This window comes from Hydra viridissima, unplaced genomic scaffold (genome assembly GCF_058129835.1).
Source record: "Hydra viridissima isolate aposymbiotic clone 2 unplaced genomic scaffold, HvirCarnegie_v1 scaffold_1, whole genome shotgun sequence".
Classification (NCBI taxonomy): Eukaryota; Metazoa; Cnidaria; class Hydrozoa; order Anthoathecata; family Hydridae; genus Hydra; species Hydra viridissima.
In genome coordinates, this window is record NW_028324300.1 from 12,415,507 (window position 1) to 12,439,939 (window position 24,433).

A 24,433-nucleotide genomic window follows, 5' to 3' on the forward strand; every position below is an offset into this window, starting at 1 on the left:
CTGCATTTGTACCGAGACACCGAAATTTCATTTAGAGTTAATGATTTTTTTAAGGGAATAGTTTTTAGCTGTCGGTTGTTTATTGAACGAGACACTGCTAAAATTAAACAAATAAGAATTTATCAATTAGGAATTGAATTTTTTTTTTAAGTAAATATAACGCAATAAAAACCATGAAGTTGATTTTTGCCAAAAGTAAAGCATACAAAAGGTAAAATTAAAATAAAACAAATTGAAAAAATGAGAATATTGAAAAAAATCGAAGCAAACTCTATGGCGATGTTGTAGATACAAATTATTTTTAATCTCTAAAATAAATTTTATAAATCCTGTTATGCTTGATAAAACAAACAAACAAAAAAAAAACATAAATATATAATAGCTGATATTAACAATATTTACACACAAAATGATTTAAAGTTTGTTCAATTGTTACGATTCTCGAAGTTCTTCATCTAAGACATCTAACGAGAAACTAGAGTCATTCTCTATATTCCACAGTAATTCTTCATCAGTGATACTTGTCTCAGCAATTAGAGTTAAAAGGTCTAAAAGAAGAATATACAAAGGGATTTAGTAAAAACAGGCAGTAGTTGCCATTAAATCAAGCGATAGTAAGAAAGTTTCAATTTAAGTAAGAAAAGTCTTACTTAAATTAAAATTTTCTACTTTTATAGTTGGAACAAAACATTTTGTAATATAAAAGCATTTTAAAATTCAAGGGACCATTCTAATTTCACACAAAAACACGGCAAATACATAGCTAATTTAAAATGTGTTTATGATAAGAATGGAGTTTCCGGTTTTAATTACGAGTGCCATTTTGCTGAATTATTGCGGTGTTTCGTGATATTTTCGGTAAATTGACCGTATTGTTAACTTGCTTAATTTGAACTTCAGCAAAACTTCTACTTCAACATGTTTTTTTACTGTATTTTTTCAATTTATTGTCGTTAATGCAGCTTTAAACCAAATTTTATAATTCGTGCATGTTTATATAATGACATTTTTTAAGAATGAGCAACTTTGATTTGGTATCATTGTATCAAAATTGTCTCTGAGGACCCCGGGGTGCTTTTATCATTAGTTAATACAGTAAGTTAACTTTGTTTAGGCTGCTATAGCTTTCCTGACTCTTACTAAGTTAGAGTTTACTATTACACTGATTCAAACGTGTGGTACATTTTTGTCTAGATTTAATTACAAGAGATTCCACACACATTCTAGCAACAAGGTGACAGGAAATATGGGTATTCAGCGGAGAGCATGAAGCGCACAGCTATTGATGTAAAACAAAACGGGATGAGCATTAAGAAGGCTTCTTTCCTTCACAAGGTCAACAGAACCAAACTGATTAATCATTTAACGGGGTTACAGGAGTGTTCTAATTGTTAAGCCGACTTTGCTAATTAACGACGAAGAACGAATGGTAGTGCGCACTTATTAAATTCAGTGAGTGAGGATTCAGTGTGGATTGAAAAGCTGTGCAGTGAATTGTGAAAGATAATTTGCAGAGGGGTGGTTTTGAGCATTTATTTCAACATAGCAAACGAGGCATCGATTGGTTCTATGAGTTTGAGAAAAGGTGGAGAAATGACAAGATGAGTGGCTCAGCTACTCCAAGCAAACAGGACATATGTATGTAATCCATCTGTTGTGAATGACTTTTTTCAAAAGTTCACATCAGAATATGACTTCTTAAGCTTGAGAAGGAAGCCTCAGAATGTTTTTAATGTCGATGAGACAGGCATTTAGACAAATGTTGGCAGTTAGATGATGTTCTGCAAAAAACCCGCACAAGACGATTGCAACCTCGACAAAATGCATGTAAATTGTACAGATTTGCTGCTCAACAGTTGAAATCTGCCGATGCTTGTAGTGTATAAAGGTAAACACCTATATAACATATGGTGGTATCTGGTGGTAGATCTGGTGATAGACGGAAGCAATTCAGAGTCGTTCAAAAAGGTATTTGTTGCCATAACTAGTAGTCTGAGAATAGGACAAAACTGTTGATTTTCACCAAAAATGGCGTGTTTTTACTTTTATCTGGTGGCGTAATTGGTTTCATCATTTTTGGATCATCAATCAAGATGGCCGCCGATTTTGATGGAGCCAATTGCACCACCAGAAAAAAAGTAAAAAACGGGCGCGTGTCAGGCGTACATTAACTCAATGTCTCAACTCAGAAAAGGCAATAAGGAGAATGAGAAAAGACGAGTCACACAAACAATAGAAGCATTTGAGTTTGCCATGGTAAACTAAACTATGCTAAAATAGGTGACAAACTTAAGATTGTTTGTTAAGGTCTTAGCGTTTAAGTTAAACATTCTAAAAATTTAAAAATTGAGTATGTTCAATGTTACAGTGCCTGAATATTTACCAGCTAACAACAGTAAGCAATTATGAAACCGAAAAGAGGCGACTGTTCCCCTGGTTTGTTTAATCGCAATCATTTGGTTAAAACGCCATCGCCGTTATCAGCTGAAAGCTTTTATAAGTTTTAATACTCGCAATATTTGCAAACCTTCTTTTTTTCAGGCCTGCAAAATTTCTTAGACATGATTATCTTTACTTTGAACACTGTAAAGTTTTCTAACTCTGGATTATAAGATAATAAGTAGGGGTAACCTTGACATAGGCGTCAAAGTCTTACTTTAACTAAAAATATTACTTTAACTTAAATCAAATGTTGTTCTATTTTCAGAGTTAGCACTTGATTATTGCTATTACCATGGTTGATTATATGTCGAGTAGAATGATTTTAAAGCAAATTTTGCTGATGATATAACAAAGAAGACAAGGCCCATAACTGAAACACTTAGCAGCTTTACTTGATTTCCGACAGAATGAGACTTAATTGGTCGATACCATACACTTTTTTTTTGAAAATCCAAAGAAAGGAAAAATGGTTATAATAACTGATGAACTTATTAGTTTTTGGGGAAAAAATTAGCTTTCCAATTTTGAGAAAGCAAACAATATTCTTTTTGTTATAAACCTAGTGTTCAATTTAAGTCTGGACTACTGGCAAGTCAATGTCAAGTGTATGTACAAGTCATTAGTCTTTATGTTTAGGTCTTGTGAAAAGGTGCATTATCTTTTTAAAAATTGGTAGGATGACCTGGTTCATGTAAGAAATCAATTAATTGCACTGTTGTGATTGCAACTGTTGTTTTCAAGGGTATCAACATAGAATTATTGATTAAGATGACTATCAGAATTCTTAAGACATTAAGATCATAAAATATAAGATACACATAAGATCATTTCAAAGTATCCTAAATTATGACAAATTTTCAGAAAATATTCATGTAATTAATTATTCATTTAGATTCTATGTAAAAGTATAGTTATTTTAGCATACATAAACTTTATATATGTATATAGGAATTTATAGCAGTAAAGTGAGGCACAATTTATAACTTAATACCAAAAAATACAACTTTTTTCATATCAACAAGTAAATAAAGTTCAAGTTTAATTAAAGAAATCAAAAATTTGTTAGTTAGTTTTTCAATCTTTTTTTTAAAAATAAATATTTATCAAAAATTTCCTTTAAGATTTTCCTTTAACTTTGTTGCAAAAAGTGTACATACATCAAAACATAATGAATAACTATATAGTAATTAGATCAAACTATATATACCTTCATTGGGAAGATTATAGTTGGTATTTTCAAATATTTGCTGCTGAAGGTTGGTAACAATAGCTTTATAGTTCAGTGGATCATCTTTAAACAGAGTGATATTGTATGTTGGTTGATAATTCATAACTTTCTCAATGTATTCTGGTAACTTGATTTCATGATCTTGAATACGCAATAGCAGTTTAAAAATTCAAAATAAATAATCAGTCTTTTGGATTTACATGGGCATGAAAGGCAGATTAAAAATACACCAATTAGCATAAAAAGAGTATCTTAGCACAGCATGAATTATGAATAAACAATAGAATAAATGTACAACTAAGTTAAGAGTTAACACAACACATTATATTCTAAATTATAATTATCAAGAAAGCAGCTAATACCATAGATTTCCCTAATTCCAAACAAAATCGTACTTAAAGTTGAATAACTTTGTTTACTTTTTGAATTTCATATTAGTTTTTTTAAATAAATAAACTGGAACCTAAACTGAATCGAACCATATTAAGCAACAAGTATATTTATTATAAAAATCCTGTTAATTTTTAAATTTAAAAAGTAAAGTTTTCATTCGGAATTAGGAGCATGTGTTCCTAATTCCGAACATACATATCAAATCCCAAAAAATGGCATTTAATTTAAAAAAGAAAATAATTTATACTAGCGTAGACCTATAGATTAGAGTTAGGTAAAAAGATTTTTAAAATTTAAAATTACTTTTATTTTAATGTAAGGGTATAACATTGTGTTGGTGCAGAGTGTGCATTATCTATTTATAAGATCCTGTCTTCCATTATTTTTTTGTAATCAGAAAAAAAAAAACCTTCACAGCCCCTGCCTGTTTCTGTTAGTTAACCAGAAGAAATCTCAGTTATTAGTATCAGTATGGTTGCAGCCTTAGCGAATGCTTCCTGATTAATTAAATAGGAAGCTTTTTTTATTACGCTAAGATATACAAAATGTTTAGAAATTTTATTACATTAAGATAAACAAGACATTTTGAAATTCAATAAAAAGGTTAAAAGCAATTATAAGTTAATGTCGTTAAATAACAATTGTTAAATATTGTTAATTACTTGTGCATGTTAACGCTAACTTTTTCAAAAAAAAGTGCATTCCAAAATCTGTTCGGAATTTGGGAAACGTTTTAATTATGCAGAAAAGTACTGTTTTTAAGATCTTACGAAGTATTGCTAACTTTAAAATTTTTTTTTTCAGATAATAATCATCATCAAATTCTACATCAAACAGTACGCAATTTAAATTGTCTTTTTTTTTTTAAGTCGGTTTTATATTTTTGGTTTTTCAGGGTTCTAAAAAGTGTTTTGCTTGCAATTAAAAAATTTAATGTTATCAATATACATTTTGAAAATATTTTTTCATATTCTTATTACCCTAGTCTTCCAATTTTTTTAATCAGTTTTCCATTTAAAAATCCCACAAAAGTAAAAGATGTAACAATAAGTGAACTAAAGCTGTTTGGAATTAGGGACTGTTTGGAATTAGGGACTGTTTGGAATTAGGGAAATCTACGGTATTGTTTAATATTCATCGAGTCTGAAAGTTCAATTGCAGTTAAACAATTATTAAGCTACAACATAAATTATTTTTTTTTACAAAGTAAAAACTGTCAAAAAATCATATCCCTAAACATGTTTTCAACAACTCTTTGCTGCCTTTGAAACTCATTAATGTATTATTCAAATATGCTCAACTCTCTGAGATAAATCTAGCAACTCTCTGAGATAAACCTAGCAAAATGCAGCTTTCCACTTTTCTAAAAGTGTTTAGCATCTTTCTGCCTCACCTATAAAAAAACAGCATGCTGAATTTCATTTTGTTGCACCAAAAACCCAATGGCCACTGGTCACAACAAAAGTTTCATTTAAAAAACTTTTAGTGGTTACTCATTCTCCTAGATGTTGTACATTATCTTCCGAAATATTACAATGCTTTACTGATAAAATTGCATCAGTCAATCGTCTATAATCTGGAGATAACAAGCTCCAAATTATTACACTTAAGTTTGAAATCATAAAACTACATATAGGCATTAAAAAAATATAATTTAGAAAACTTGTATGTGGATTAAAACTGTAGTGGTATGTGAAGAGTCTTCTAACCATTTTTGACAATGATAAATCTTTTTTCAGAGTAAAAAATGGAGTTTTTAAAATACTATGTCAATTCATTTTTTTAAAACTTCATAATAGTATGTTTGGAAAGTGATAGTGATTTTCCATATACCTTAATCTGGGTCCTTATCAACAGTTATAAAGTTAAAATGATGGCATTCCAAATACAAAAAAGGAAAATGTAAAAGGGGAGAAAAAAAAAAGGGGGAAAAAGAGGAAGGAAAACATCTCAGTCAACTAATTTTTCTTCCATTTATAACTCATAATGCTAAACTTATGTTTTACTAACAAATATATTGTTGCTGTCACAACCAAAGTTTACAGGACATACAAAAAACAGTTTATTTAGTCAATATCATGTAATCAGCTGTAAATCTTTGTGAATTCAATAATCTTGTAAGATATAATTAAGCAATTAAAAGTTAATATAATTAAGCAATTTTTTTTTTAATTTAGACATTATTTTGTAAATTTTGGACATGTGATCAGCCTCAATTATTTTGACTAAAGTGGTTTGCTTTTGACAATGACGATATGACTATATGATTATTATTGTATCTATTCTACTAAATTTTACAACATCATTCAAATTTTGACACAGCATACTAATTTGAAACTTATTGTGCTTCAAAAATTTTATGCTAGTATAAAAAAGAAACAAGGTAGCACTCAATAATGGAACCATACTATTAAATTTCTTAACCAATTGGTATTAAACAACTTTATTTACAACCAAACATGCACCATTATACTTTAATAATCTATATTGGTGAGTTTCCATTGGATACAACTTATTTTAAATTGCTCTAGATTTTAAGTGTGAAAATAGTTTAAAATGCAGTAAAAGGTAAGGATGACTGGGAGGTTTGGGACTGGGTTGTAGAAACATTTAAAAAAATTAAGTCTTACTTGAGATCTGAAGAATGTAGAAAATTATATCTTTACAGAAGATATCTATCTCTTTTTGCTGCTTAAAATGCAGTTATAACTGGGAACAATACAAAGACTGTTTAATAAGTTTTTATTAGGGTTTGTTTTTAGAACACATACAAGAGAATAATTCAATTAATACATGAACTCATTTGCATCTGCCAAAGACTAGATTAATTTTTAAAGATAATAGCAAGCCTCTAAAATCTCTGTGAAATATGCAAACACTAAATCTTCATATTTAACTGTAATAAAGTAAATCAAGAGTTACTTATTAAAACTTTTTTTAAATTCAAATGAAGTAATATGAAAGTAATATAAAAAAAATCATAAAACTGACCTGTATCAGTATTAGGAGCAACATATTCAATTTCATCTGGCTCTTGATCCTTGTTCTTGAAAGGTAACTTTACAACATTATTTGCACTTTTATCATCCTCAAATATCTTAAATGAGGAGGTTGCATTTTTAACTTTATTATTTGATTTAATAACTGCAGGTGTAGCAATAGATGACTTGATCACTTTAGGACCTGGAGTGAAAACCTTAGAATCTTTTTCACTAGTTTTTTTTGTGGAATGTTTTGAAGGCTTTGATGTTTCGAATGACACTGTTTTTGATTGATGTACATTTTTAATATCTGTGAGAGCTTTTCTCTGTAAATTTCCACCTTTAGGATGTACTAAAGGCAATAAGTTAGACATTAAAGAATGAATAGCATTCCCATAGCCAAGAATTAATTCATCAAAGCTAGGAAATAATACTAGAGGGAAAATGATTTAAAGCTATAAATTTTTTGTCTATAAAACTTTTTTTTAACCTAAGGTATGTTAAACAAGAATAAGATATTTAAATTAAGCGAAATTTTTTTACCATGCTTTTTGTAAAAGTAATAGATATTTTTAACAAATTGGAGAAACAGTAACATATTTGGTATATTTACTGATTCTTGTTTTAAAACTTTTATTTATTTCTAAAAAATTTACTTTGATATTTTAAACATACTTTAGACGGCTATTATGAACTAAGGAATGATATTCCTAATTATTTTTGCCATGGTTATTTAGGAAAGATTTTTAGGAATCAAATGTTTACATACATGAAACCTTTTAATCTAAAAACAAAATTAAATTCCATTCTTATAAAGATAGTAAGTTTATGCATATAGAACGTATCTTTTTTTTAAAAGAAGTTCTTACATATATTAAGATTTGTCGGTTGATTTATTGTTGAAAACATTGTAGAGGTCATTTCGTTGAATAAGCTATTCATGCGTTGCAACAAGAATTTCGAGCCTTACACTTTTATATACATCTGTCATACGCGGCAATCTTCTAAAAGTCATTCATCAAAATAACAAAACAATTTTTGAACCGGTTCACAGTGGGCCAGGTGGTAGACAAAACCTCAAAAAAAAATATTCGAAATACTTCCAACTACTCAGTATATTATGTATATAAGAGCATAATAAATGGTTTAAAACATTATTTGTAGTTTGGTAGTACATCATAAATGTACAATTATCAATTACAATTGGATATATTTAGAAATTCATTTATTAATTTTTTTAATAGATATATCACCTATAACTATGACAACGAATAACCTTTAAATTATTTAACATATGCGAAATTAATTGACACATTAATAAAATTTAATTTTATAGCTTTACGAAAAATGCCACAACAAATTCCAAGGTCTTGTATTAAACTCACAGTTTCATTTTGAAATATAAAGGTAAGATTCTTATTTATAATATTAAAATATTATATTAAAAGTGACGCATATAGTTTAGAACCTGCTGGAACCGCTTATTAATGTTAAAATAAGTTAATACAATATATGTATAGCCTGTTGGTGGTGTTTAATTCTGCTCTTAGCTGCCCCTTTAAGTTTGGTAAACATTTAAAAAAAGATATTTTCGTAAAATGCTATTCGCGACAAACCTATTTTTTTGGTTTTAGGTAATAATAGGTGCTGTGCTTATTATACTGGCCTAATTAAATGTAGCTGAAATGAAAATAATGACCATATTTATGTTATATTTTTTTATAGTGGTTGCACTAATAACGTTAAAATAATTTTTTTGTAGTTGATATGAAGATTAGTGATGTCCATAAACGTATACGGCATGACCAACTAAAGCCTGGTGATAAATCATTTTCTATGTCTGTAGAAGCTATTCTAGTCTCTATGAATTTGGGTTCTACTGGATGTGCTGCGTTTTTAAAAGTATATCAAAAGAAATGGAAGGATGCAAACCGGGGAAATAAAAAGTTTGAAAGTAAAAATAAAAATTGGTTGGCTCAGGACTTTAAATCTACATACAGTAATAATATATCTGAGTCTGATAATTCTAGTCAATCACATAATATTGGTGGAAGACCAAGTTGCTCCTTTGAAGACGCATCTGACAAAACCAAAAGAAGAAGACTCAATGATGTTATAAATAATTTTACTACTGATGAGTTGCTCCACTCAGCAAGGCTTAAATTAAGGAATGAGTTTAATTATGAGGCTGCCAAGCAAGTTGCTGAGATATCAGAACCTTCTAGTCAATTTAAAAAGTATACACCTAATGAAGGTCTGGCATTAATTATAGATGGTGGCATGTCAAAATCAACCTACCAACTTATCAGAAATGGAGCTGAAGAACGTGATTGCCATATATATCCTTCATACAACAACATAAGATTGTCTAAAGCTAACTGCTATCCAGAGAACATCTTTGTTGATGATTATTCAGCACAAATACCACTACAAGAATTACTAAAACATACAGTAAAAAGACTCTGCGAGGTGCAAGCTCCTGTGATCAGCACAATGCTGGATTGTTTGACCCGGTTGACTTTGCGTTGCAAGGCCGGGTTTGATGGGGCTAATGGGCAAAGCGTGTACAAGCAAGTGAGTAGTGAGGAAGCTGGAGATCGTAACTTAAAAAAAGAAGAATCTCTGTTCATTACTTGCTTAGCACCACTAGAACTCAGTGGGTTCTGCAATGATAAAGAAGTACTATTATGGCGTAATGACAAGCCATCATCTACTGCTTATTGTCGTCCAATAAGATTTTCTTTTCAAAAAGAAAGCAAAGCTGTTGTCCTAGAAGAAGCAAAATATTTAGAATCTGAAATAGAAAAATGTAGTATTTTTAATGTTACTTTTAGTGGAAAAGAACTGGTTGTCAAAAGTATTATAGAACTGACCATGATTGATGGCAAAATTCAAACTATTCTGTCTGATGTGACTAATTCAACTCAATGTTGCTCTGTGTGTGGTGTGTCTCCAAAAATCATGAATAACTTAGAAATGGTGCTGAAATTGGACAATGCTAGTAACTTAGAACTGAAATATGGTCTTTCTAGCCTGCATTCCTGGATTAGGTTTTTTGAAATGGTATTACATATTGGATACAAGCTGGAAACTCAAAAGTGGCAGTCTAGAGCTATTGAAGATAAGGAAAATGTTAAGCAAGTGAAGAAACGTATCCAGACAGAATTTATGAATCAAATGGGACTGGTTGTGGATTTCCCAAAAAGTGGAGGATCTGGTAAGTGAAATTACATAAATACTTGTATATGAATCATCAGGTTAACTATCACATATATGCAATTTGTAGGTACCAGTAATGATGGAAACACCGCCCGACGAGCCTTTGCAGACTATCAATTAACTGCCAAAATTTTGAAAGTAGATGAAACTCTTTTATTTTATTTTTACATCATTCTAGTCACTTTATCATCTGGATTTGAAATTGATAATGTCAAGTTTAAAGAGTTTTGTATTACTGCTCTTAAACTTTACATATCTAAGTATTCCTGGTATTACATGTCACAATCAGTACACAAAATTTTAGTTCATGGTCATGCCATCATTGCTAGACAGTACTTGCCAATTGGACTGATGTCAGAGGAGGCACAAGAGGCCCGCAACAAGGATTTTAAAAAGTTTAGGAAAGATTTCAGTAGAAAGACTTCTAGAATAGACACAAACCGCGACCTGGTTAACAGACTACTTGTATCTAGTGATCCTGTCATAACATCATTAAGAAAAGGTCATAACAAAAATAGTAAGAGTTTTAAAAAAATCCCCAGTGAAGTTTTGGCTTTGCTGAGGGAATCAGCTCCACCTTCTTCTAGTTCTTTGTAGCTAAACACAATTTCTTTTTTGATTTTTTGAAAAGAAGGTTGATTTAAAAAAAAAATTTTTACTAAGCCTATTAATTGTAATTTTGTTATTAAAAACTAAAATATTCTTGATAAAAATAAATATTATTTCATGTATAATGATTATTTATATATCGAAATGGGTTTGGGGAGCAATTGGGTAATAATTAGGTTTTGTCCACCATATCCTATATATCTGGCCCACTGTGCGGTTGTTTATTTAATCAATTTTTATTCATATCGCTGTAACGGCCACTAAAAGTTTTTAAAATCGACGAATAGCGGTATTAATGAGAGGCATTATAGAATGTATGCGGTAATTGTTTATCATAACCACTTAAAATTTTATTATAATTTCATATACAATAGTTTTATATCATAACCACCTAAAATTTTATATTAATTTTATATACAAAAGTATACTGCTAATGGTTTGTTGTTGGCACTGCTGTAAAATCCATAGTTAAGAAGACTTCAGGTAAGGCCTTAACTTCTTACACGTATGCTGGAATTTCTTGATAGAGTGTTGTAGTTCATTCAAGTTCGGGTGTTGTTTAACACAACCCTCTGCTTGAACCAGAGCCCATATGGAGAAATCCATTGGTTCAAGTTCAAGACGGCCATTCAACTTTAGGCCGTCTTTAGGACCAAGTTTGCCGTGTGACGTGATGCCCATTTTGCATTACTCTTTTTGACATTTGCTAGAAGAACTTTCTCTAGGTACTCTTTAACACCAATCCTGAAAACCTGACGGTAGAATCTTAAGGACTAAGATCGTTCAGAGCAACTTAAGCAAATACTATAATCTGGCTCAGGTGTTTTGTCTGAAAACATTGCCAGAAGTAAAAGCCTTTACAATTCAATTGAAGTAACTTTACTTCAGAAAGATCTGTAAGAGCGCCAAATTATTACACATATTACAAAGAATAAGAAAATATTTTAAAAAAGTGTCAGAGGAAATTTGATCAGGTTATGTGTCGATGACCCCTAATTTGGGTTTTCAGGCACCCGACTTAAAGTAAAAAAAGTGCAGCCCAAACCTCTATTAAAGTCAATGTTTGTATTAAACTCTCCTCCGTCAAATCAGAATGTTAGATAACCATGTTGGAAACCCACCCTAACAATATTCCGCATAAATAAGATATCTTATAAAAGAAAAAAAGGATGTAAATTATAATTCTTAATTCATTATAAGAATGTATATTGCGATCTTTTAATGTTCTTTTATCTTTCTTAAAAATTTTCCTCTTTAAATTTGAATATATTGCTAAAGGAGTTTCATTTCTACAAATCTGTCGATGAACGATGAATCTGTCGATGAACAAATTCAACAATCGAACATACTTCTTCCATTGCACCAATGCCTTAAAAAAAAAATCAAGATTTTACATTTATGCTGTAAATGTTAAATTTTAGATTACATGATGTGACACAAAACCTATAATCTGTTATTCTTTTTTCGCCCACTCCCAAAAACCTCCAAAAAAATTAAAAGATAAAAATACAGATAGCGCTAGTTTTTGCAAAACTCATTGAAACTGAAAAGACACAAAAAAGTTCATCTCTTTCATTAGGTAACCCTTTATCTCACACGCTCTCATCTTCCAAAGATAGTTTATTTGCCTACCTGTATCACCACAGGCAAGAGTTTTTTCTATTGGATCAATAAAAAGACAACCCAATTGTTTAAGTGTTGAAACATGAGAGCTTGTTAATGGGTTTTGCCACATTAAAGTATTCATTGCAGGAGCGCATATAATAGTTTTTTTAAGGTCCCAGGCACGAAAAACACAAGTCTAAATAGAATAAAAAATACAAATACGTTTTTTTTTTACAAATTTTACATTTTTCAGCTTTTACACATTTAATCTTCCCATATATGTTCATGTTACAGAAGCTGATAACTATGTAAGTTATATATATATATATATATATATATATATATATATATATATATATATATATATATATATATATATATATATATATATATATATATATATATATATATGTTCTTACATAAGGTAAGTATGGGTATTAAGGCCCGGCGAAAATAAGGCCCACTAATCCAAAGTTAGGGAAAAAATAAATTGTGAAACTTATTTTCGACATTGAAATATTAGAGTTATCTGGTTTTATCACTGGCAGCAAAAAAAAATCAGCATTTCTTTACCGCGCATTCGACAAAGGTGGGCCTTAATACCCATACTTACCTTATATATATATATATATATATATATATATATATATATATATATATATATATATATATATATATATATATCTTACCAGCTTAACATATAATATAGCATACTAAGATGCTGTTTATTGTGAATTTTAGGCGTTTTTTTTGTTGTTGTGAAGATGAGCTTTTTTTCTTCTGGGAAATGTTTTTTTTTTCCACATTGTTTTAATAAAGAAGTAAATTTATTAGAAGTAGGAATAAAGCATCTTAATGTGTTGCATTATTTTAATCAATTTTCAAATCAAATTCTCTCTAGATATAATCAATTGAATTGCATTAAAGTTAATTTAGAGAATTACCTGAACAGGCATGGAAATTAGATTAAAGAGTTATTTAAACAAGAATGGAAAAATTTAAACAAAAATGGAAAAGTAATTACATTGAATTTTCCCATGCATTGATTTTGATAGGTATCCTCATAATGTATATAAATAATTGATTACAATAGGATTACACAAGTTAGGGGAACTCAATTGCAAACTGGGATTACTAGTGACAACAAAATAGACAACAAATGTTTTTTTTGTGATCATTTTATACTTTATTTTCATACTTAATATATTTAGATTATAAACTCTACATTTAATTTTAAACTGTAATTGGAAAAAAAAACTATAACAAATTTTATTTTCAAAAACAGATGTAAAACCTACCAGTAAATTATCACAAAATCCATTTGCAAGTTTTGCCATTGTATTGGCATCAAGTGGTGATATAAGAAAAATATCAGCCCATTTACTGAGCTGAAAAAAAAATTTTTTAATTAAATGCAGAACTAAAAACATTTAAAATTCAGTTCTTAAAAACCAGATAAAAATTTTTAACTCTTAACTTAAATAATGTAAAATAAAAACTTACACTAATATGTAAAATAGGATCCCCAACCTGCTTCCAATCCTTCAATTAAATATAAAAACAGTCAAAAACCAATAAATAGAATCTTCAATCCATATTTAACCAACAGTGTCAATCAAAATCAGCATCTTTCACATTAGTTGAAACTTCTATCTTCACTACAAATTGTAAACCTACTTCAGAAAAGTAACTTGTCACATATATATTAAATCAATACAATATATATCAATAAGATATATGAATGAGATGATACTTTAGAAGTATAATAAAAATATTAATACCAAGCTTTATAAAATTTTCCTTGATCTCCTTGAGCATTTAAATATTTTTAAAACCCAAAAACTAAAAACTCCTTTTAAAGAAAATAAAGGGAAATTAGTAAAATTATAAACAAATCTTGGAAAATTTATCAAATTGAATTAGCATTTGGTCCTTAAATAAGTTTCTGCTGTTTTTATGTAAAATAAGAGGTTCATTTAAATGAAGTTTTTTAACTACAACCTAATCCCATCTTTTAAGTTACATTACTTTTAAGCTTCATTACTTTTAAATAGCTCATAATACACAATGCCTTTTTGATCCCACCATATACACAGTATGACCTTACACACATGCATATTCCATTTTACCATTGATGCAGACTCCCAGGGTTTCACTTATGATTTCTTTCTTTTAGGGTTATTATAATAAATCTATTTCTCATCTCCAACTACAGTTCTGTGAAGATGACTTCCTTTCATGCCTTTAAAACAACAGTTCACAGATTGATAACTGCCTTTAAATGTCTTTTTTCTTCCAGTCATGTAGTTGCAAATTCTGACACTTGTGGATTAGCCCCATCAATTTCAAATGCTTGTTCAGTCTTCAACATTTGATGAGTCTGACAGATCTTTAAGTGTTTAGCATGGATCTTTGTTGAATTCCAATTCATCTTTAAATTTTGTTGCTGCCCTAGTACTATCAATTAAAGTAATAGTACTTAGAAAGCAAGAAAGGGTTGCTCTCAAGTGATGATAAATACAGTAATTTAAAAAATATCTTAGCACCTCTCTTTTAAAAAGGCCTGATTGAAATCAAATGGGCCTGAGAGAAAAATTTCAGTACTTGAATATGTCAATTTTGGAATGGTTAAGTTTATATTGATAATCTGTTTTCAAAATCTTACTTAACTATATTTAGTTTTCCTGAAAGAACTAATTGCCTTAAATATTTTTAATTCTATAACCACCCAAAATTCTAGGAAAAATTAATTGTTAAAAGTTAGTGTAGCTAAATTAAAATATTCAAATTCCTAGGGAGATCAGAGAAGTTAACTATTTTTTTAGCAAGTTTTTGTTATTTTAAAATGATGTTATACATTTTTAAAAATTTTTGAATTTTTTTCTATTTTGTTATGGCAAAAAAAAAGCTTTTTTCTCAATACAAAAACCTTTTAGTTAACAGACTAGAATTTTAACAGTTTTTAACAGTTTTGTTATTTGCCAAGTTCATTAAATTTTGCATTTCTATTTTAAATATTTACAAATTCATGCATTATATCACTCAAAAAAAACCAAAATTGAATAAAATACTGCAGAAAAAAATGATTAAAGATATAAAGAGAAAAAAAAATCTACTACTTTAATTATCACAGCTGGTAAAATTTACCTTCCATTCATCTAAATCTCTATAAACTTCTACTTGTGATGCTATTACTTCTAAAAAACTTGCAAGAAAAAACTCTGAATTTTGTGTGAGGATAAGTTTGATGTTAACCTATAAAAATAGCAGATTACTTTTATATTAGATTCAGCATAGAAATAAATTATCAATCCTCATAACTATCTAAATATTATTTATCGCTATACTTTTATTGTACCATACACATATTTTAACAGAGCATTTGGTTAAATATTTATAGATTTTGGTCAAATAAAAATAGTTTATAAGCCTACATCATTTTCTATTTCTTTCAGCTGATTTAGAAGCTGGGGTATTTTTATTGCTGCAACGCTGCCAGTACAGCCAATTAATATATTTACGGTCATTTTAATAAAATTCAACAGGAAACACCAGCCGTTAAAGTTGACTACCGCAAAAGTCGTTTAAAGGCGACAACCTACTTTGACGTAGATATATAGATTTAAACTAAGCAATGCACGGTAGTGTCCCCCCAAAAAAAGTTTGCATGCATGTTTTTCTCATTCTCTGATGTATACTGAGTTCTTATGTAACACTAAAAAAATTTTCTGATCCCTATTTCAGCAATAGTTAATATCTCAATTTTTTCAATTATGATAAAATTTGTGGTTTTTACATTTTATTAGATGCAGGCTGAACAATGTTACATGACTTTTGCTGCTCCTTTTCCCCAAAGAATATGGAAATTTGTTTAGGCAAGACAACAATCAGTTGATCTGGACGGTCTTGTACAGACTGTTCATTGAATCACAAAGTTACTCAATGCTTGTAACCGATTGAATAATTTTTGTGTTTACTGTCTATTATTTTGTTTTAACTGCTTTTTGTCTATTATTTTAATTTAACTGCTTATTGAAATAACTCAGAACATTTCCATTGGTATGTAAACAAAATTGCTGGACATCTTTCAAGTAAATTATATATTTCCCTATGTACATATACTTGAAATTTACTAATATGGCATAAATATTACTTGAAAATTTTGTAAAGATATTATGATGTAAATTACGCGTGCACATTCAAATTGAAAAAAGTGTAATTTTGGGACACCCTAAAACATAGCTCGTGAATTAGGCTGCTCTTTTTTACCCACCTTACAAGAAAATAGTTTTCGAAAAGAGATGTCATTATTCATTTATCTGAGATTTAGCTAGGGATTGCAATCCCGCATTGCGGGATCCCGCATTAATTTAGCGCATGCAAGATCCCGCAAAAACTACTGCGGGATCCGCGGGATTTGCGGGATTTTGAAACAACTGCTTTTAAACAAAAAAGGTCAATTCTTTTAAACAAAAAAGACAAAAAAGATATCAAATTAAAAGTGTTTATTGTATTTGTGAAACAAATCAATTTAAAAATTTATCTTCAGCTATTAAAATATTTTTCTTAGCTATAAATATAAAAAAATCATTCAAAAATAAGCAATTATTTAGCAAAACATTAGTCGAACTCGTTCAAATTTTTTTTTGTTTAATTAATGATTACGTTGAAATTTTCGCTAATGAGTATGTTCAAATTTTTGTTAATGAGTATGTTGAAAACGTGAATTTGAAAACGTGCGTGTATAATTGTAAAAAATATACTTTTAAAAACTACTTTTTAAAAAGTCTTTAAAAATTATTTACATCAAGATTTTAAAACAAAAGTACTAAGCATGTCGCAAATTAAAACTATATGGAATTATTTTAAAAAAAGTGATAATGAAGAAAATGCGAAGTGCATGTTATGTTCGGCTATTTTAAAAATTAATCAAAGATCAACTAAAGGGTTATTAATCCATTTAAAAACTAAACGTGGCACCGATTTAAAATCAAACGTTTTACAACAAGACGGAGCTTCAACTTCAAAACAGCATGAATCAGTTGAACTAGAGCCTAAAATATACATCGACTGCGAAGACGAAGAAGTAATTCCATCGAAAAAAGTCAGAACAATTGACACGTTTTTCGTAAAGGAAATTTCTATGGAAAAAAATGGTATAGCGCATGGTTGCAAAAGATGGCTTTACATTTAATAGTTTTTGCACATCTTCAGATTTACGGTACTTGTTTCCAAAGAGTGGTTTCCGGCTCCCTACTTCACCTAATACTATAAGATTGATGGTAGTTAAATTCTCAGATTCTGTAAAAACCGATATAATGCAAAAACTCACATCACTAAAAAAGCAAAATCAAAAGTTTTAGATAACGTTTGACGAATGGGCATCACAAAATAGTCAGAGATACTTAAACTTAAATGTACATATAGAGGCGAAACACTTTAATCTTGGATTGATTCGAATCCATGGATCTTGTAATGCAGAATATTGCGTCAAGTTAGTTTCAGAAAGGCTAAATAGCTTCAATATTGACCTCCAAGAAGACATTATTGCCATGACCACTGATAGAGCAAGTGTGATGGTAAAAGTCGGTAAAATGATGTCTTGCTATCAACAGCTATGTTATGCTCATGGAATACAACTTGCAGTTATTGATATCTTACACAAGAAAAACAGCGGAGAAGTCGAAGAATCGTTTATTACATATGAAAATTGTGAAGAAGAAGATGAATGTGGTAAAACTGAGGATGATGAAGCTATAAATAAAGAATATGGTTTGACAATGATTTTGGACCGAGCATCAGCTGAATTGGTTAGCAATTACAAAGATCTCATGAAAAAAATGAGAAAGGTTGTAAAAATATTTAAAAACTCTCCTGTCAAAAAGGAAATATTTACAGAAAGATATCCTACAAGAACACGGGAAAAAGCTTCAGTTGATTCTTGATTGTAACACTAGGTGGGACAGTATGTTCGATATGTTAGAAAGATTTCATAGACTAAAAGTGTGTATTGAAAAAGCCTTAATTAATGTTGGGTCAGAAATTCGTTTCACCCAAGAAGAGTGGTCCCAAATCAATGACTTAATTATTTGCCTGGCACCACTAAAACTTGGTCTCGAACTTTAATGCAGAAGAGAATCGAACCTTGTCACGGTGGAAACAACTTTTCAATTTATGCTAAATAAATTGCGAAAGCAATCATCACTTTTGAGCAAAGATTTAGCCGCGGCACTTCGTGAGAGGTTTACACAACGTCGCACAGTGACTCAGAACGATCAAAAAACGGTAAAAATTAAATAAAATTTGACATAAATCGTAAATCAATAATGTTATATATCAAAATAATAATTTTTGGGTCAAAGATTTCAAATTTATTAATAAATTTTTTTTTTATGCGTAGCTTCGACGCGTATAACGCGCGCTTATGCGCGTATACGCGCGTTTAAGGTGACTATACGCGTACAAAAATTTTTTTTTTCAAGTTTTAGAATCTTCAAGACAAACACATTATCTTGATATATTACTCTACTTGATATTTTTATAAAAATGGTTTTTAAAGGAGGTTGATACATAGAGAAAAAAAAACTGAATTTATTACATTCATTTTATTATTTACATTACAATTAATTTAATAACTTCATCTGGTAACGGTTTTCCTCGATAGCTCTTATGTTTTCTAAAAGATATGCTTGATACTTTTGGATCTGATCTTACTAGAAGGTAGTGCATCTGATTCATCATTGTATTTAACCTTGAAATTTTTGCTGTGTGCTTAAGTCTAGAATTTCTTATCTGTTTATTTAAACTCTCCAGTGCATCTTCCGAATATACCCCGACTGGTAAAGGTAATTTATGTGATATGGAAGAACTATGAAGCAGCAGTTTATGTACAGTGGGAGGCATAACATACCAGTTGTACAAACTCACTATACGTTTAGCTGTTTCAGTGCAGTATAAATCTAATTCATTGATATTAATAGAATATCCACAAGATATGGTTATGAGAATATTATGCAATCTTTCAATTATATCACAATCACCTTTAGTAATTTCAGAAAAAGCTTTACTATTTTTAAATGCTCTTCTGGCAGTATTGCCGTCATTGGTATTTCCAGACCCAGTTTTAGGCATGTCAACATATAAGCTTAACCGTTCCCTGAAGAGTTCCTGAATCTGTTTTTTTTTTAAGTCTACAGATAATTTTTCCTCAATTGTTTTTGGCTTATACTTTTTAATTTCAATTTTATAACTCAAATGAAGAATAAATTCCAAGCATTTTATCCAGCAATGCAAAGCTGAAATTCCAAGCCCCAAGGCTGACTCATTCTCAGTTTTTGCTTTTAATAAATCAATATTGTTCATTTCGTTGGGTTTAGCATTGCAAACATTGCAGGATTGAGTGGATTTTGTCTCTGTAAGTGCATTAACTACTTTATTATCAAACATTGTAAGATCAACTCTATAGCTGATATTAAAGGTCACCTTTCTTCCTGCAATATCAAAAACTTTGCAAAACATCTTTAAGGTATTTATTTGATTTTTTAGATCTGATTCTTCTTCTCTGGATAAAATTGGACTCTCTTTTTTATATTGTAGATGAAGAGGTCTACAAAAGTGACAACTTGAAGGATTTGCATTTTTCCAAATTTTGCCATCTTTTACTTTGAGCAATAAAGGCACAAAAGCTGTACTAAAAAGATTTTCTTCACTCTTAAGTTCTATACTTGTGATGCTTGTTTCAAAGTATTTCTGTTTATAAACACTTTGGCTTGATGCTCCATCAAAACCAATCTTTCCATATAAAACTCCAAATATTTCGTTACCTTGACCACAATTAGGCATATCAATCATTTCAGTTATTCTACTCACAGTGTGATCTAACATGCTTTGAAGAATACACTTTGCAGAAATTTCAGAAAAATGTATATTCTCAGGATAACATTTCAATTTTTCCACCAAAATATCGTGCAAGGTAGGATAAATATGTACATTGTGAACAAGAGCTGAGTTTCTGATCATTTGATATTGTTTATCACTGAGATCAGTGTTCATTTTTAATGCAAGAGCATCCTCTACACATCTCTAAAAGATTTGAGATATTGTTTTTTAAAAAAGAAGCTTTTTTTTTTTCTCCAGCAGCATTTGCACTTTTTGCAGAAGCTAAAAATAGAGCTTCATGATGTTCAGTGGCTAGTTCTTTTATTTTTTTTCTTTTGCTTTGCTCTCCAAGAACATTCCATTGCTTATGGGGCCTTCCAGAACCAAAATGACAATTTTTATTGTTCATAAGGTTTCTTTGAAGCCAACGATTTTCTTTTTGTATAAATGTATCATAATTTCGTCCACATTGTGTTAGTTTTCTCTTCACCTTTGAAATAAATATAACTAAAGCAACCTTTACTTTATTTAAGTTTTCTTTGCGAATTTCTTCAGTATTTTTTATTTCATTAAGTAAATCCTTCCATAATCTTAATTTATCCACTCCTAGTTCACGTATCTTTGGGATAAGATCTAATCTTTTCATTGTTATTGTTTTTAAGAACCATCAATATAATAAAACTAATAAATCAGAAACATTTTAAATTACATTATATATTTTTTTACTTTACACTGTTTAAAATTTTATTTTGTAATGGCTTTAACAATTGTCACATTGTTACATCCTGTAATAACACTATTTTACTAAGTTAACTTCATATTACAGGAAATACTAAAGTTGTTCAGTCAAGCTTTTTCAAACATGTTGTACCTATCAAATAATAAATACTTTTAAAAATGGCGGAAAACGAGGTTTTTAAGTGTTTATCAACATTTTTATTTCTTTAATAACTTCCAATACCGCAGGAGACCGCAGTAATCCCTTTATAATTTAAAAGTAGAAATGTTAATTAACTAGAAAAAATGTATATATTTTTGGAACTCGGTGGAACATTTTTTTAGCTGATATATAAACAGAAAAAATACAATTACTTGCAACCTTTTTTTTTAGAAAAGTCTTTAAATTTTAACAAAAAAATTAGACTTTTTTTTACTTTTGAGTAAAGTTGAAATATATAGAGCCAAAAGATTATCTTTAAAATAAATATGCACTTTTATTTAAATTAAAAATACTCTATTTTAGTTAAATAAAAATCTCACATTTTTCAGATTTCTTTGAAAATAATATCAAATTTTTTTACTTCTTTTAACTATAAAATACAAAATAAAAGTTTTATGAAACAATTATTTATACTTTTGAAATAAAAAATTATTGCAATTTAATATTATTTAAAAAAGGGCACTTAACTTATAGAAAAGTTGTGAGGGGTTTATTACCATTTTTTTGCTGTTTTGAGTCACTGTGCGTCGTAATAAGAATTTAAATGGACTACTAGTTTACTTAAAAAATCCGACGAAGAAAATGAACTCGAAGAAAAAGAAGCTGTAGATTTTATTAACAATTCCCAAATACTTATTCCTACAATTCTATCGCTGAAAAAAGAATTGGAAAATCAAGCACAGAATGACAAGAACAGCTGGACAGAAAATGTAAAGGAGAGACCAAATTTAGATTCTTTAAAATTTGATAAATTATTGAAGCCGGAAATGTCTGCCTATGAAAGTAATGGAGTAAGAGGCACGTTTCTAGATATAGCGCATAGTTACTTGATGACCATACCACCAATAAGCGTAGAGGCCGAGCAAGCTTTTTCAGCTGCTGGTTACATATGCAGTCCTTTGAGGAGTAGATTAAGTGATGATACTTTAAGTAGGGTCTGTTTCTTAAGAGCCCATTTCTTACAATCATTTTCTCAATTTGATATTTCAAAAAACAAATAAAGCTAATAGTTCTACGTAAAGCTAAAAGATGTTCTATGTACTTTGGCTTATCTTTTTGTTCATTAAATGTTAAGAATTATATTGATTTACAAATGAATTGCGTTTTTTGGCTTTATTTACCTTATCTTATCAATCTAATAAGTTGAGTATATTTTTTCTAAAATACTTGAAAGAAAAATACAATTGTCATTTTGCCTTTTATAATGTGCATAAGAAACCTACTAATCCCGCGCGGGATCCCGCGGGATCCGCACAAAAATTAAAAAAATCCGCGCGGATCCCGCGGGATTGAAAAGTGTGCGGGATTGCAATCCCTAGATTTAGCTAAATAAAAAATTAAGAAGCTATAAAACGTTTTGGATACAACATTTTTTTAAAACACGCACAAGTATTAAAAATACACGTAGAGTCAAATTAAGTTTCACAATTAAAAACATCCCCGAACCTTTCTTCGCTCCCACCTTTGCTGATAATTTGCATTTACATTGAAAATGTAAACTGCAAATTATCAGCAAACTGCCGACAAATTCATGACGAATAATCGCCGACAGAATACGCACATGAGAATTAGAAGTACACAAGAGTTTTTTCATTGAGAAAGCTCTTGTTGACTTCTAATCCATTTTCAGTATTAATCAGAAGAGGCAGCAATAGTAAAAGAGAATAGCTTCAATCTCTATTACCATATTTCCGGTCAGAGTGGTCAAATATCAATTTCTATGGTTTCCAGATTTTTTAAACCAGTATGAGTAATATTCACAAACAAAAAAACTTTGATGAATAGTTTTTTTGGTTTTATTTCACGGAAAATTAAAGATTAGTTTGAAGACTTAATATATAAACTACAATGTTGCATATAAAACTAATAATTGAAGAAATAAAATGATCAGTTTTCAAATTGTCTTGTAAAATTTCAACTTTTTAAACCTTGTCTTGAGAATTATGTTTTGCTTGTTCATCTTCTTCTCAACAACGAACATTGCTATAAACGCTTGATATTTTTTAGGTGATAATTGTTGTTTTACGTAAGAGTCGTATTGTAAAACGAGTTCAATTTATTAATATATTATAAGAGTATTGTTATACAAAGATGCGATAAACACAAAGAAGAGATCGTATATCACAGATCCAGTGGTAGAAGAGTTGCTCGAGTCCGTTGTTGTTTGACAGGTTATTTCAAGAGAGCGACGCTTCGATGATCACGCTATTTATACATATTTCCCAGGGGGACATTAATTGTTTTATGAAGATTTGATTACCGCAACAACAATGAAGTGAACAATAAAGTAATATAGCAATTCAACGTTTTTTACCTCGCTGTTATGTAAGCCGAAATGATTTGAACTCTCATTTGAGGGTTACAATCTCCATTAAAATTTGTTTTTAAAACAATATATTAATGCACCCTCGCTACAAACAGAGGCGATGGGCTTATAACACTCCAGAGTAAACGTTCTATAAACTTCATGTTTGTATGTGTGACGTAGAATGCGCACTGGTTATACTTGACTTCTTTAAAGTCTATATTTCTGTAGACTGCGTTACGACATTATTTTAGTAAAGATATTTATAGCGTTTAAAAAGCTTTATATATATATATATATATATATATATATATATATATATATATATATATATATATGTTAATAAAAAACATCAAATAATACGAATTCTCTAAATACAAATATTAATTTATGATGAAATTTTCGCTGGATTATGGTTACCAGCATCATCAGCTCGATAAATTATTTTAAATTACAAAAAACGGTTAAAATTAACTGACGTCAGCAGTTGAATACATCTAGGAATTTATTTGACGTCAGCAGTTGAATACATCTATTCAACTGCTGACGTCAGTTAATTTTAACCGTTTTTTGTAATTTAAAATAATTTATCGAGCTGATGATGCTGGTAACCATAATCCAGCGAAAATTTCATCATAAATTAATATTTGTATTTAGAGAATTCGTATTATTTGATGTTTTTTATTAACATAACATACACTCTTATACAAGATGTCAACATTCAAATCATATATATATATATATATATATATATATATATATATATATATATATATATATATATATATATGTCTATGAAAATATGGATCGCGTGATCTCAATATCGATATTAC

General features: G+C 29.4%; 3 protein-coding genes across 3 annotated transcripts; 1 reads left to right on the top strand and 2 right to left on the bottom strand.

The window, feature by feature from the left end:
- Positions 1-166: 166 nt before the first annotated feature.
- On the bottom strand, positions 167-8,071 carry LOC145187424 (uncharacterized). The gene is made up of 4 exons (XM_090072199.1): positions 7,914-8,071; positions 7,055-7,396; positions 3,650-3,811; positions 167-548 (listed from the first exon to the last, which is right to left on the bottom strand). Exons 1-4 carry the CDS (start codon positions 7,984-7,986, stop codon positions 433-435), a joined length of 693 nt encoding a protein of 230 aa, XP_089928325.1. The 5' UTR covers positions 7,987-8,071; the 3' UTR covers positions 167-432.
- A 276-nt stretch (positions 8,072-8,347) lies between these two features.
- LOC149893386 (uncharacterized) lies at positions 8,348-10,860 on the top strand. Its single transcript, XM_090069270.1, has 3 exons — positions 8,348-8,451; positions 8,807-10,261; positions 10,331-10,860. The coding sequence occupies exons 2-3, from the start codon at positions 8,812-8,814 to the stop codon at positions 10,858-10,860; spliced, it is 1,980 nt and encodes a 659-aa protein (XP_089925396.1). The 5' UTR covers positions 8,348-8,451; positions 8,807-8,811.
- A 1,228-nt stretch (positions 10,861-12,088) lies between these two features.
- On the bottom strand, positions 12,089-16,066 carry LOC145187711 (phosphopantothenoylcysteine decarboxylase-like). The gene is made up of 6 exons (XM_090069281.1): positions 15,912-16,066; positions 15,625-15,732; positions 13,981-14,019; positions 13,776-13,865; positions 12,505-12,673; positions 12,089-12,241 (listed from the first exon to the last, which is right to left on the bottom strand). Exons 1-6 carry the CDS (start codon positions 16,002-16,004, stop codon positions 12,162-12,164), a joined length of 579 nt encoding a protein of 192 aa, XP_089925407.1. The 5' UTR covers positions 16,005-16,066; the 3' UTR covers positions 12,089-12,161.
- Between the last annotated feature and the right edge of the window lie 8,367 nt (positions 16,067-24,433).